The sequence below is a fragment of the Vulpes vulpes genome, chromosome 12 (genome assembly GCF_048418805.1).
Source record: "Vulpes vulpes isolate BD-2025 chromosome 12, VulVul3, whole genome shotgun sequence".
In the NCBI taxonomy this organism is placed as follows: Eukaryota; Metazoa; Chordata; class Mammalia; order Carnivora; family Canidae; genus Vulpes; species Vulpes vulpes.
The window spans coordinates 172066925-172080491 of record NC_132791.1 but is presented as its reverse complement, the minus strand read 5'-3'; the positions used below and the strand labels follow the sequence as shown (position 1 = coordinate 172080491).

General features: G+C 45.6%; 1 protein-coding gene across 1 annotated transcript in view; it reads right to left on the bottom strand.

Moving 5' to 3' along the window:
• LOC112911892 (polycystin-1-like protein 2) overlaps positions 1 to 6637 on the bottom strand; it is an 87608-nt gene extending 80971 nt beyond the window's left edge. The window contains exons 1-3 of the mRNA XM_072731966.1: positions 6337 to 6637; positions 3931 to 4095; positions 1597 to 1776 (exon numbers count right to left, since the gene is read on the bottom strand). Coding sequence (XP_072588067.1) covers positions 1597 to 1776; positions 3931 to 4095; positions 6337 to 6637 — 646 coding nt within the window. The remainder of the gene's footprint in view (positions 1 to 1596; positions 1777 to 3930; positions 4096 to 6336) is intronic.
• Between the last annotated feature and the right edge of the window lie 6930 nt (positions 6638 to 13567).

Here is a 13567-nt window from a genome sequence, read left to right as displayed (position 1 = left end):
TTGAAAAACAGACTATTTGATTGATTCCTTTATCCACAGAGCCCATGATAGAGCCTGGCACAATGTTGGGCTCAAAGAATGTTTACTGGCCAACTGACAGTGAATGAGTGAGTGTGGCACTTAGATACAAACAGATTCCCCTGGGATCCTGCCCAGCTCTTTTCCTCTGACCCCTCCCAGAAGGATGCAGGGTTCCTCTCCAATGTGCTTTCTGGGGGGTGGCTGCAAGGTTTGGAAACTTGGATCTGGGCCTTTGCAGAAATAGCCCACTAGGTCCCCTCAATGCCTCCATGAGGGAGGCACATCCATCAACCCACCAAACCCAGACCTTCCCCCCTCAGAGGGGACACAGCCTCAGGAATGCCAGTGCAACAAGAAGAGTGCGTGGGAACCAAGGAGCTGATTGCAGCATTTCCTTCCTTCACACCTGCTCTAAGAAGACCAGGGACAATGTGGGCCAGACGTGGAATGGAGAAGAACAAATCACTGTCCCAGGGAGACGTGGTACACTTTCCCAAACTGGGGTCGAGGCTGCTTGGCAGGTCCTGGGAGTACAGGGCACTCCTCCCTGAATCTCCATGGGCCCTTTGGGCAGAGGCAGAGCCATTCAGTGAATTGCCAAGAGGCTCTACATGGTGTGGTACTGACACTCCCTTGTCCAAGGGGGGCACAGAGAAGCTAAGTCATTAGCAGAGGGTCACAGAGGAGATTCAACCTGAGACCGCAGAGCTTCTAGCTTGGGCACAGACTGCTGTGTCCTCACTTGGCCAAGAAGCAACAAACCACCTGCCTTCCTGGGACGTTATGGGCCCGATTCTACTAACCACAGCAAAGAGGAAGGAGGCCCCCTGTGTCCTGGACAATAGAGGTTTCTGAGAACTTTGCACCCCCCAGGAGGGTGCCAGGAGCCCCCATAACCCCTGAAACTGAACCCTTGTCATGAGGCAAATGCAGCTCAGAGGCAAATTTAATCTGATTTAGAAAAGCAAGGCCATGGAGAAGCTCTCCCACATGAACAATTGATGCTACTAGGAATGTGTATTTCAGCATTATTCATAATAGCAAGGATTGAGACATGACCCATTCCACTCTCAACAGAGGAGACACATTATGGTATAGTTATAAACTGGACTAAACGAATAAACTAATACATGTATCAAAATGGATAATAGGAGATATAAAGCTATACTCACTGCTATAATGAGGGGATGTTAAGCAAATATGACGTAATGTTAGGATTTAAGAACAATGGGTAGTGAGTCTATGGGAGGTCAATAAAATATTTTTATTGTCTACATGCTTGGAGTATTTAGAAATTCTTAAAAATTTAAAAAAGAGAGCAATGTTTCTTGCACCCAAGTGGAGTGGGGAGCAGAATGCCTCCCTGGCCCACTGAGGTGGGTTTGCTAGCAGGTAAGGAGGCGAGCCATGGCCTCCTTGCTTCCCTACATGGTTCTGTGGGCAGAGACTGGCCTGTTTTCCTAATGTGGGAGGCCCAGATATGAAGATTATTCAAGTCTTCCAGACCCCTTTGCTGGGTACGGGACACCAGGAACTGCCCTGCCCCCACAGCCAGAGCTGTCCTTGGGTTCTTACCTGCCACTTCGTCCTTGACGCTGGTCCAACTGCATTCCTCCTCCAAGGGGCGTGCAGCACCCTGGGTGCAATAATGAGGGGTCTGGCGTCCGTAGATGGCGTCCTGGATCTGGATGACTTCCCCTGAGCCACAGTGCATGGTGGCATTGAGGCCGTCACAGGTCAGACTCTGGCCAACCCCTGTGACAAAGGGAAGGGGACACCTTAGGAGGGACTAGCTGTGGTCACGGCTGGACAAGTGCCTGGTTGATAGGAAGTGGAAGGTGTCAGGGGTCGGGACTGAGATGAAGGGCTACAGCAGGAGCCAGCTCCACAGCGATGAGAAATAGAACGTGGTGGGCATGAGCATGGCTCTGGAGCCAGACTGCCTGGGCTCAGATGCCGCCAGCCACGCCCTGGCTCTGTGACCCGCTGCTAATTATCTAGCTTCTCTGTGCCCCCCTTGGCACGAGATAGGGTCAGTACCATACCATGTAGGGTCTTTAGGAGGATTAAATGAGTTTTTACGTGCAGAGTAAGGGCTATACCAGTAGCCACTATATTCTCCTATTTTGAGTACCTTCCTTGAGCCTTATCTGAAAACAATGCCTGGCGTATGATAGATGCTAAACAAGCATTTGTAGAATGGGTGAGTGACTTAGTGAGTCTTTGTATCAGTCCTAGAAGCTGGGTTACTAACCTCCCCACTAGGAACATCAGGCTCATGGGGGTCACTATGCTGAGACTTCAGGCCAGCTCCTGGCATGGGGTCCACGTTCAGTAACCATTTGTTGGAAAAGAACAATCTGGCTCAGATGAATATAGCCAGAAAGTAGGAAACTGGGTCCAAACTCAGGCCTGTCTGCCTGGTGGGAGAGCCACAGTGTAGGGAATGAGACCAAAATCTGTGTTTGTTTCCTATGGCTGTTATACAAATTGCTAGCACATTAATGTCTGAAGCCAGTACAAATCTATCATCCTCCAGGTATGAAGGTCAGAAGTCCAGAATGGGTCTTAAATAGGCTAGCATCAAGGTGTGGGTAGGCCTGGTTCCTTCTGGAGCCTCTAGGGGGGGAGACTGCTCCCTAGCCATTTTCAGCTTCCAGAGACACTGACATTTGTTGGATTGTGACTCCTTGATCTCGAAAGCCAGCAGCGCTGCATCTGCCCATCTCCCTCTGACCATGGACAAACCTGGGTTCAGGTCTTGTCATTGTCACTTCCCAGCTACGTGGCCTTGGGCAAGGAGCTTACCCTTTCTGAGCCTCACTATTCTTAGCTCTATAATGGGCCTACAATAGAATAGCAGAGGTGCTTCTACTGTGATGAATACACACAGAGTGTACAGCTCTGTGCCTAGAGGACCGGCTTGATACATATTAGCTCCTCATGGTGTGACTTCATACCAGTGGCTCCAAGGCCCTGGAAGCTGACAGATTCTGAGACAGGCTTCAGGTTGGGGCATAGAAGGGGGCAGCACTTTGGGAGGACTGTGACAAGAAGGTCCCTGAAGCTGCAAGTTTTCATAATTAGCCAGGCTGGGGGCCTACATGGCATCTATTTAAACCCAGATGGGGGAAAAGGGGTAGGAGGCCCTGTAGGTGTCCAAGCCCAGAATGATCCCTAGGAGCTAGGATTCTTCACTGAGGGGCTTAGAGACAGGGAGGGGGCTGAGCCCAGGAAGCCTGGAAACTTCTGTCAAGCCTGGCTTGAAAGTCAGAGGGTCATGGGGCAGCTTGGGTGCAAGACCAGGGCACTATGCCAGGACCCTGCATGTCAGGCAGTACCCAGCATGGGGCCACGGGCTGCTCGTGCTGAAGCTCTTACACAGAGGCCCCATGGAAGGGTCTCCAGGGTGTAAAGGGGGTCAATCATGGACAGCAGCTAGGAAGGACACAAGAGCAGAGTGTGGGGGAATTTAGGAATCAGGGATGATGGGTGGTGAGACTCAGACCCAGTCTCGTCAGGGCAGCAGGAATCAAGGGTGAGTGAGAACAGCCTCCTGGGTCATGTCTCCTTCATTGGAAGATTGGAAAAAGAGAGTAAATAGGGCTGGGCATTTGCCCCTAGATGCAGATATCTGAGAGGAAAAGAGGGACAGGAATGAGACTAGTAGTCAGGTTAGTAGGTAAGTGGATGAGGAGAGGCAGGTTGTGAGCTAGGGAGACAAAATGAGACAGGCACAGAATGCCACACAGAGATGGGTGGACATTTAGGGAGACACAGAATTAGAGACACAGAGAGACACACACAGAGAGACCCCACAGAGACAGAGACACAAAGAAAGACAGAGATGCAGAGACAGACACACACAGAGGGACAAGGAGGGAGGCCCCACAACAGAGGTCAACTCACCAAACTCGCAGATGAAGGCAAACAGCTGTGTGCAGTTGTCTGAAGCCGCCCACCCAAAGGAAGCGTCTCTCCTGATGTAACCACAGGTGTTGAGAACAGGAGAGGCCTGTTTTCCATGCCAGTGGCTATAGCTCACATTGGAGGTGTCCAGCCAGATCCCAGGCCCTGGGATGGAAACACAACCACCAGGACTTGGAAATGTACTTCTGACCCCTTTTTATGAACAGGGCTTGCCTCAACTCAGCTCCCTGGTATGCAGGAGGTGCTCAATCAAGGCCAAGAGGCTGAGGGCCTTTCTTTCCCATGCCAACGACGAAGGGACATTGCTGGCTGTTATTGTCCAACACCCGGAAGGAAGAACTCAGCCTAAAAACCAGGGTGCCAAGTCAGGGACCCCAAACAAAGTAGCTTGATTGAGTACATGATGTTTCCAGCTCTGTGTTACTATAATCTAAAGAAAAGCACAGAAGTGTGTCTTGGGATGTTCAAAGAGAGGCAGGAGCCCTTGTCAGATATATATGGGCTATGCTGAGTTAAAATGGAAGCAGTTTTCCTTACTTCAGGACTCTTCAGTCCCTGATGTACTCTTGAAGAAGTGGTGTGTGTGCGTGTGTGTGTGTTACAAAGGCATTTCAAGGACAGAAACAGAAAACACTAAATATAAAATATTTACTCTGAAGACTTAAAAGTGTATATATTCATTTTGAAAAATAAAACAACTCCATACAAGTGGTTAAGAAATTTTTGGAGTGAAATGTAAAATGTGTAAAAGTAAAATGAAAACATCTCCCCTCTCCCAACCAACGGGATCCTCGCATTATTGTTATGTTTCTTGTGAATTGATCCAGACTGAATTGTACCCATTCATCATCTGTGAGTGCCTGAAATCTATTTACACAAATGCCATCATATTGCACATGGCACTCTGTCCCTTGTTTCTTAAATAACATTAAGTACTGGAGGTGATTACATGTCAGCCTACACATATCTACCTCATGTTCTGTAACAGCCATGTGATATCCCTTGGTGATTTTTAAATAGACACAACTCCTTTAGCTGCATATGAATGGACATTCAATATACAGAAATCCGCAGTTGCTATATCTACAAATCAAGAAACCATTCACTAGATATTACCTGAAGATGCACTTTTAGAATTCAAATCCTAAGGCTATGCATTTCCTAAAAGGAGCTTGCCCAACTGCTCCCTAATTAAGCCTTTCCATCGACTCTGGTATATAAGTGCTTAGCCCAAGACTGAGTTGCTTATTTCTAAACCCAGTAGCTTTGACAGGGCAATGTGAGGTGGAGGGACATTGGCCCAAGAGAGTCTTCACTGCCTTTCACCAGTAGCGTCCTCTTGAGCGAACCATTTCGTCCCCCTAGACTTCTTGTTCCTCATCCATAAAATAAGAGTAGCAATGTGTACCTCTTGGGGCAGATGCAAGGATTACATATGAATCTTCATTTTTCCATTCTCTGCTATGTACAGGCACCAGAAAAAATGGCCAGAATCTGTTTCCTGCCCTCGAGGATCTCATTGTCTAGGAAGGAAGACAGACACCTAAAAACTTAAAGTCATGCCGAAAATACCCTCCCAGAGGTGCGGACAAGACCTACAGGTGCAGAGAGAAGGACTTACCTGACTGTCCTGGGGTTGGAGAAAGAAGCCCTCACAGAGTAAAAAGTAAGGAAAAGTTTCTAGGAAGACCATTAAAATGAGACCATTTAATGTGAAAGGACTTGCTTTAATCCCCTAAGAAACGGGGAAAGGCATGTGGAAGTGCTTGCTTGCTTCTTTCTTTTTTTAAAGATTTATTTATTTGAGAGAGAGAGGGTGGAGGGAGGGGCACAGGGAGAGTGAAAGAGAAAGTTATGCAGACTGTACTCAGCACAGAGCCTGATGTGGGGCTTGATCTCATAACCCTGAGATCAGAACCTGAGCCAAAACCAAAAGTTGGATACTTAACTGACTACACCACCCAAGCACCCCTAGAAGTGCCTTGAAAAGAGCTTAGTAAGAGCTAAACAGAGTATGAGACTCTGTTTTCTCATCTGTAAAATAGAAGCAGCAATATTACCTCACTGGTTGTCATAGGGATTCAAGCTGATAATGGACTAGAAGTATGTAGGGACAGTGCCTTAGAAGAAGTCATTGCTAGTATTATTAGTATTGAGCACATTCAAACAAATGAATGTTTTCAGAGCATCAACTATGTGCTGGATTCTGTGCTAGGTACTGTACACGAGTGATTTCATTTAATCCACACAGCAACCAAAGAGGAGGATATCCTTACCATGAAAATTAGGATATCTTAATTTTGTTCCATGAGGCTCAGGGTAAGAAACATGGGTGAGAAACACAGCCACAAGCTTCCCGTGAAATACAGCTTTCACAGCACCTACCTCCTATGGTTCCATTCTGAGCCGAGTTCCCTACGAGTCCAATCCACCATTCCCTGGCCTGGGAGATGTGCTTCTGCAGGAACTGCTGTGTGTCTTCATCATGAATAAAGACCAAATGGCCCCCTTGCTCCTCGCACCAGCTCTGGGCACCATAGAAGGTTTGAGCGAAAGGCACAAATTCATAGCAAGAGTCTCTGAAGGCCACTTGGCTTTTGGAGCAAAAGCTTCCCTCCTCTGGCTTAGAGATTGTGGCCCTAAACCTCAGAGCAAGCCCCAAGAGTACCAAACTTGCTGCGCTCATCCTTGAACCACTCCTGGAGCATCTGGCTGGAGCCAGCACTCAGGTCCTTCTTATACTGGTGCCTCACAATCATCTGCCATTCATCTTTCCTTCTCTCTTTGCATCAAATAATAGCAACTACCTCTTTTTAAGAAACAAAAGGCTCAGGATGAATGTTGTCTGCCTTTTTGCTTTGCCCAGCTCTTTTTTCAATGTCTGTTCCAAATCCAATTAATTTGCAAAATGGCCTTCGAGAGAAACATATAGCTCCTATCGCACCTGTCTGCTTCTCATTCGATCAACTGTTAGTTCTTGATAAAAATTCCTTGCTATTGGTTTCATGTTGTTATCCTGGAGGACCACATGTTTCACAAGAAGTCATCAGCATGTGGAAAATATGTGATAAAAGAAAAATGGCAGGAAAGTGAGAGTGATGGGGTAGTAAAGAACCCAAGTTACATTCATCTCCAATCCTATTGTCTAGAGTGGTGGCTGTGCCCAAATGATAATCACATTCTCCCCAGCATGGCTTAAATCCTAATGGATATGTCTCCCTCTCTCTGATTCATCACATTATTACTCATGCCTGTTGGAGAAAACACATTTTCTATAAAATTGTTTTGATATCATTATGAAAACAATTAAAACTTCAAACCTGCTCATCCTCACCCACTGCCTAAACCCTCCATTTGGGTGTCCATGGTCTATGGATCAAGTTCAAGCTTCTCAGCTTTGTATACAATGCTCTGTATGAACTGGCCACTGACAGTATTTCCAAACACATACTCCAAATGTGAAGAAATAGACTCACTCATTGCTGATGGGAGTGTAAATTGGTACAACCTCCATTGTGGGCAGTTTGATAATATCTATCAAAAATTTAAAAGCATGAGCTCTTAGTTCAACTTCTAGAAATTTTACCTACAAATAAATTCATACATGTGCAAAATGTCATATGTATAAGGTTATTTATTACAGAATTTTTAAGAAGAAAGGATCTAATCTAAATGTCCATTGATTGGAAAGTGATCAATAAAACATGGTACATTCTCCATATGCACAAAAAATGAGCAAATTCTTTATATAAATATTTGGAGGGATATCTAAGATTTTTGCTAATATTGAAAGCAACGTATGAGAGACATTGTTGATGGTCCAATCCCATTTACACAAAAACATCTATGAATATTTATTTGTATGTGTGGAATAGATCTCATAAAGGACTTAAAGAGACTGGCAATAGAGATTGCCTGGGTCAGGAGTGGAGGGAGTTAGGTGAGTGGGAGAGAAGAGAGGGCAAGACTTTTACTTCACTTTTGAAACTTTTCCATCTTGTACCTTGTGAATATCTTACCTGTTCAAAAGGGTAAATTCTTTTTTAAAAAACATCTCATGGGTCCATCATCCCCCTACCAGCTCAAAGTTACAGCTCTTTGTAACTACCATAGTTCACTGCTAGCAACGTTTTTTTCATGCCTCTCTATGCCTGTGCTATTCCCTCTGCCAGGAACAGTTTTCTCTCTGGTCCTGCCCTGTCGACCTTCCCGATTCAGCTCAAACATCAGTTCCTTTGTGGATTTTGTAGACCTTGCCTCATATAATATGCCACTCCCTTCTGACTTTCCTTTTTCTTTCTTTCAATAAAAACTTAAGATAGAGTTCACATACCATACAATCACCCATTTAAAATATGCAGATCAGTGGTTTTTAGTATATTCACAAAGTTGTGCAGCCTTCACCATGATTGATTTTAGAACTTTTGCATGACCCCAAAAGGAAACCCTTTACCCGTTGGCATTCACTGCCAAACCTCTATCCCGCAGCTTCTGACAACCACTGATCTCCTTTCTGGCTCTGTGGGTTTGCATCCTCTGCACATTTCATATACACAGAATCCCCAAACGTGTGGTTTTTGTGACCAGCTCCTTTCATGTCAGCATAGTGTGTTCAAGCTTCCTCCATCTTATAGTGTGGACCATTACTTCACTACTTTACTCCTTTTGTTTGTTTGTTTTCTTTTGACACCCAATAAAAGTTTATAGAATAAAATTGAATGAAGAGGGACACCTGGGTGGCTCAGCAGTTGAGCGTCTGCCTTCGGCTCTGGGCGTGATCCTGGAGTCTGGGATCAAGTTCCACATTGGGCTCCCTGCAGGGAGCCTGCTTCTCCCTCTGTCTGTGTCTCTGCCTCTCTGTGTCTCTCATGAATAAATAAATAAAATCTTAAAAAAACAAAACAAAACAACAACAACAACAAAAACTGAATAAAGAGTTTTCCAGAACTCATATATTCCCCCACCTTAGCTTCTTGTTTGCGGAGCAATGTTTGTTGTTCATGAGAACTTTCCAAATTAACTGAGTTTGACACAATTACAAAGTTGGTTCGGTGGTGGGAAAAATTGTAATTACTAACACCAGAGTTCCTCTTGGGCACTTTTCCTAGATAGGCCACTTGGGTTGGGCCAGGGGAGACAGCAAGGGTATGGTTTGTACTATTACAACAAAGCACAGCACTGGATGACTGGCCTGCATAAGAAGTCAGTGATTCAAGGTTGGAGAAAAGACTATATAACATGGGGTAGGACTCTAGAACATTCAAAAAAGATATTAGGCAAGGTGCCTGAGTGGCTCAATTTGTTGGGCACCTGCCTTTGGCTCAGGTCATACTCAGGTCATGATCCCAGGGTGCCTGCTCAGCAAGGAGCCTGCTTCTCCCTCTCCCTGGGTCCCCTACTTGTACTCTCTCATGCGTTCTCTCTCTCAAATAAATAAACAAAATCTTTAAGGAAAAAGGTATTAGGGAAATAGTTTCTTACAGCAGGGTGGCCAAAGACTTTCAGAACACAGTGGTCTAATATGTGGCTTTAAATTACGGGCGCCGCCCTCGGGGAGGCGGGAGGGGAGCCCGGGGCGGGCAAGGGCGGGGGGTGGGGGGGGGGGGTGGGGGTGTCCCAGCAAAAAAAAAAAAAAAAAATTACTCACTTACGGGACACCTGGGTGGCTAGGCGGTTGAGCATCTGCCTTCGGCTCAGGGCATCATCCCAGGGTCTGGGATCGAGTCCTACATTGGGCTCCTTGCAGGGAGCCTACTTCTCCCTCTATGTCTCTGCCTCTCTCTCTCTCTGTCTCTCTCTCTCTCCTCATAAATATGTAAATAAATAAAAATCTTAAAAAAATAAAATACTCACTTGCTATGACATAATTCAACTTTTCTCCCCCTCCCCATTTCCTCCTCCGGTCCCTGGCAACCATTATTCTCTGTCTCTATGGATTTACAGATTTGGAACATTTCATGTAAATGGAATTATACAATATGTGAACTTTTGTGTCTAGCTTTTTTCACTCAGCATAATTTTTTTCCAGCATCATCCATGTTGGAGGGTGTATTAGTACTTCATACCTTTCATATAGCTAAATAATGTCCTGTATATGGATATATTACATTTTGCTTATCCATTCATCCATTGATGGACATTTTGGTTATTTTATTCTTGCAAGAAAGGGATAGTCTCTTAATCTCTGCTTGTACCATGACTGGCACACAGTAGGACTCAATGAACATTTCCCAGCCTGGCGCCATCTCTCAGGTCCTTGGGTGTTGGGAGAGGTTGAGAGGATGTGATTGCTAATCCACCCATGAGTGGGACCCAGGCAATTAGAAGCTCCTCATGCCCTCCCCGTCCTTAGAATGTGCTTTCTGGTTGCCTCCTCACTCCCAGAAGCTGTCTCAAGGACACAGCCTTGAAATAGTGATATGGTGTGGAAATCATTTGGACAGTATACATGACTCAACCCAGTTAAAGCCTTTATATAAACTTTTAAGATTTGGCTGGCAAGTATGGAGATCTACCTAGGACAAGCCTTGTATGTTAAGTTCCCTTGCTTGTTAAACCTGCCGCCTACTAGTCTGGAGTGATCTGCTTCTTCCTTAGGTCTCTTCCTGCCCTAGTTGTACAGAGGCCAGTTTTCGAACCAACACCAGGGCTGACCCTTGACCCACATCCCTTTCCCAGAAGCCCTTCCAAGCCCTCTGGAGTAGCCCTGCCAGTAGCCCAGAGCAGGACTCGATGTCATTGCTGAGTCATAGGCTGGAACACAGAGAACACTGGTCTCTTATCTCCGGGGGCCAAGCGCCTAATGACTTCTATTAGAAAACTATGTGGAAGGCCGCATACAGTGATAATGTATCTCCTGAGTAAAAGCTTAATTTACGTCCTCCATGGAACATGCTTGGAGACATTTGATAACAAATGCAAATCTGCAGGCTAAATTCCACTTCTGCTTTCTTTACGTTCTGATAAATTGCAGACTCCTGGGCACAGAATTCATCTTGGTGAAGTCAGCATGCAATGTGCCTTAGCATCTGTGTACATGAAGAAAGGAAATAGGGCATGCTGACCTGTGTGAGCCTGTCCCCAGCGATCTGACCCAGCTGCTTGAGCCTCTAAACCCTGCTTTTCAGGACCATCAAATGAAAACAGAAAGAGAGCAAATTTGGAGTAAGCAAAGTAAGCAAATTTGGGGTCTCAAGTCAATGAACATCTTCATAAAAATGTTCATGCCCTGTGGCACAGCCATCCCAATTCTGGGAATGGACCCATTTTAGTTTGAGTTCCCCCAGACGTTAATGAGACAAGAATTCAAGAGCAAGCAGTTTATTTGGGAGGGCATGCAGGAAACAGTAGCAGGGGAGAAGGGAGTACATTGCTTTATATGAATTGATGTTTTTATTGGCCATAAATGAATTGAATCTTTGCCCTCCATTCAACTGAAAAGACAACATAACAAGAGAATCCTTATGGTCCCCTTACCCTAAGACAGTTTCATTTCTTTGTGGTTCCTTCAAGTGCTTCTTGCCTTGGAGATGGGTGTTTGCTCAGGCACAAGTGTGCTGTGCACATAATTAGTTCATAGGATGCTTCCCACTTAGCTTTCAATGGTAGGACTTTTCCATGTTGCTAAAGGGCTTTGGAATTGGCATGGTGGGGGCTGTGCTCCCTTTCCCTGAATGGACATTTACTACACCATTCCCACAGTGATAGATACTTTGTGCAGTTTTCGTCACTTGTTACATATTCAATTTTGCAATTCTAGTCAACACTGCTGTGAACATCTTTTTGCACTTGCCATTTAGCCTAAGCTATCTCCTGAGGGTTGTTAGCAGGCATTACCAAGGACCCATCTTAACCCCTCACACTTACCACGTGAGGCTTCTAAATGCAAGCCTCTACAGCTTTCTGCCTCCCTGTGCACACAAGGGACGGGATGGAGGTGCTTGAAAGTTTGTGCCTCTTGTGAAAAACTTTCACCCTTGATTGGCCAGGTTGGTGGATCAATTCCCCAGATCCCTCAAGATAACTCTAAAGCGCTCTGACAGCCCAACTCACAGCCCAACAGCCAGACTGAGCTTTGATTGCCCATGATGGTAACAGCCTTGATAATGCAGCATTAACATCTTCCCTCCCTGTTTCACTTCCCCATACTCTTCCTGGCATTTCCTGGCTTCCCCTCCCAAATAAGCCACTTGCACTTGAATCCTTGCCTGGCCCACAGGATACAAACATCTTCATGATTCTTGCTATGGACTCAGTGCTTATTTAAACCAGATCAATTATCTTTTAGTTTTTCATATTGCTGATCCCACTTGAGGACTCAAGTCCATTTGCCAGGTCAAATCCCAGGAAACAGGCTCACGTAGCTGAGCTGTGTCTTGCACACTTTCCTGATGGTTTCAATTTTATACTTAGGGATCCATCTCTGAGCAACTAATAATGACCTCAGGGCATTGGGATGGTGGACGGTATTCTTGTTTTTTTTTTTTTTTTAAGATTTTTAATTTATTCATTCATGAGAGACACAGAGAGGGAGAGAGAGGCAGAGACACAGGCCGAGGGAGAAGCAGGCTCCATGCAGGGAGCCCGATGTGGGACTCGATCCCGGGACTCCAGGATCACACCCTGGACTGAAGGCGGCGCTAAACCGCTGAGCCACCCAGGAATCCCCTATTCTTGGTTTTTTAGACGTGTATGTAGGTGAGTCCTTTATGTTTGCTAAGCCGTTTGCTTCTATCAGGTGGGTAGACCTGGATCTTGAAGGGCTAGCCAGGAAGAATGGGGTGGGGATAGAGGTAGAGGTGGAGGGAGAGCTAGTAGAAAGAGTGCCTCAGGGAGAGGCCCTATAATACCAATTCCTTATTTCTTGTCAGTACCTCAGAACCAGTATAAACTACAACCCCCTGCATTATCATCCACACAGTGTTCTGCCTCCAGTTTCATTCATGCAGTTTCTTTACAAGAGTGCTTCTTTTTGGGGCACTCGGGTGGCTCAGTTGAGCATCTGACTCTTGGTTTCAGCCCAGGTTGTGATGGGATCAAGCCCCACATCAGGCTCTGTCTCAGTAGGAAGTCTGCTTGAGGTTCTCTTTCACTCCCCCTCTGCCCCTGCCTCTGCATGCTCATGCTCTCTCTAAAATTAAAAAAAAAAAAAAAATCTTAAAGGGATGCCTGGGTGGCTCAGTGGTTGAGCATCTGCATGCCTCAGGATGTGATCTTGGAGTTCTGGGATCGAGTCCCACGTGGGCTCCCTGCAGGGAGCCTGCTTCTCCTCTGCCTATGTCGCTGCCTCTTTCTCTGTGCCTCTCATGAATGAATAAATAAAATCTTTAAATAAAAAAAATCTTAAAAAACAAACGAATGCCTCTTCTTATACATTTGCTCGTACATCTGCATCCTTTTCTCAAGTATGGCTCAGCTATAAACCTCGTCTCTGAAGCCTTCTCAGAGCCTACAGGAGTTAACTGCCCTGTCTTCCATGTCTTCATAGCAGTTTAACCTCCTTCCATGTTAGCACTGTTTAAAAGTCTCTAGCCATAAAAAAAAAGAGAGAGAGAGAGAGAGCAAGAGCAAGAGAGGAACTATGAGCTTGGCTGTAAAAATAAGTCCATGTATATAT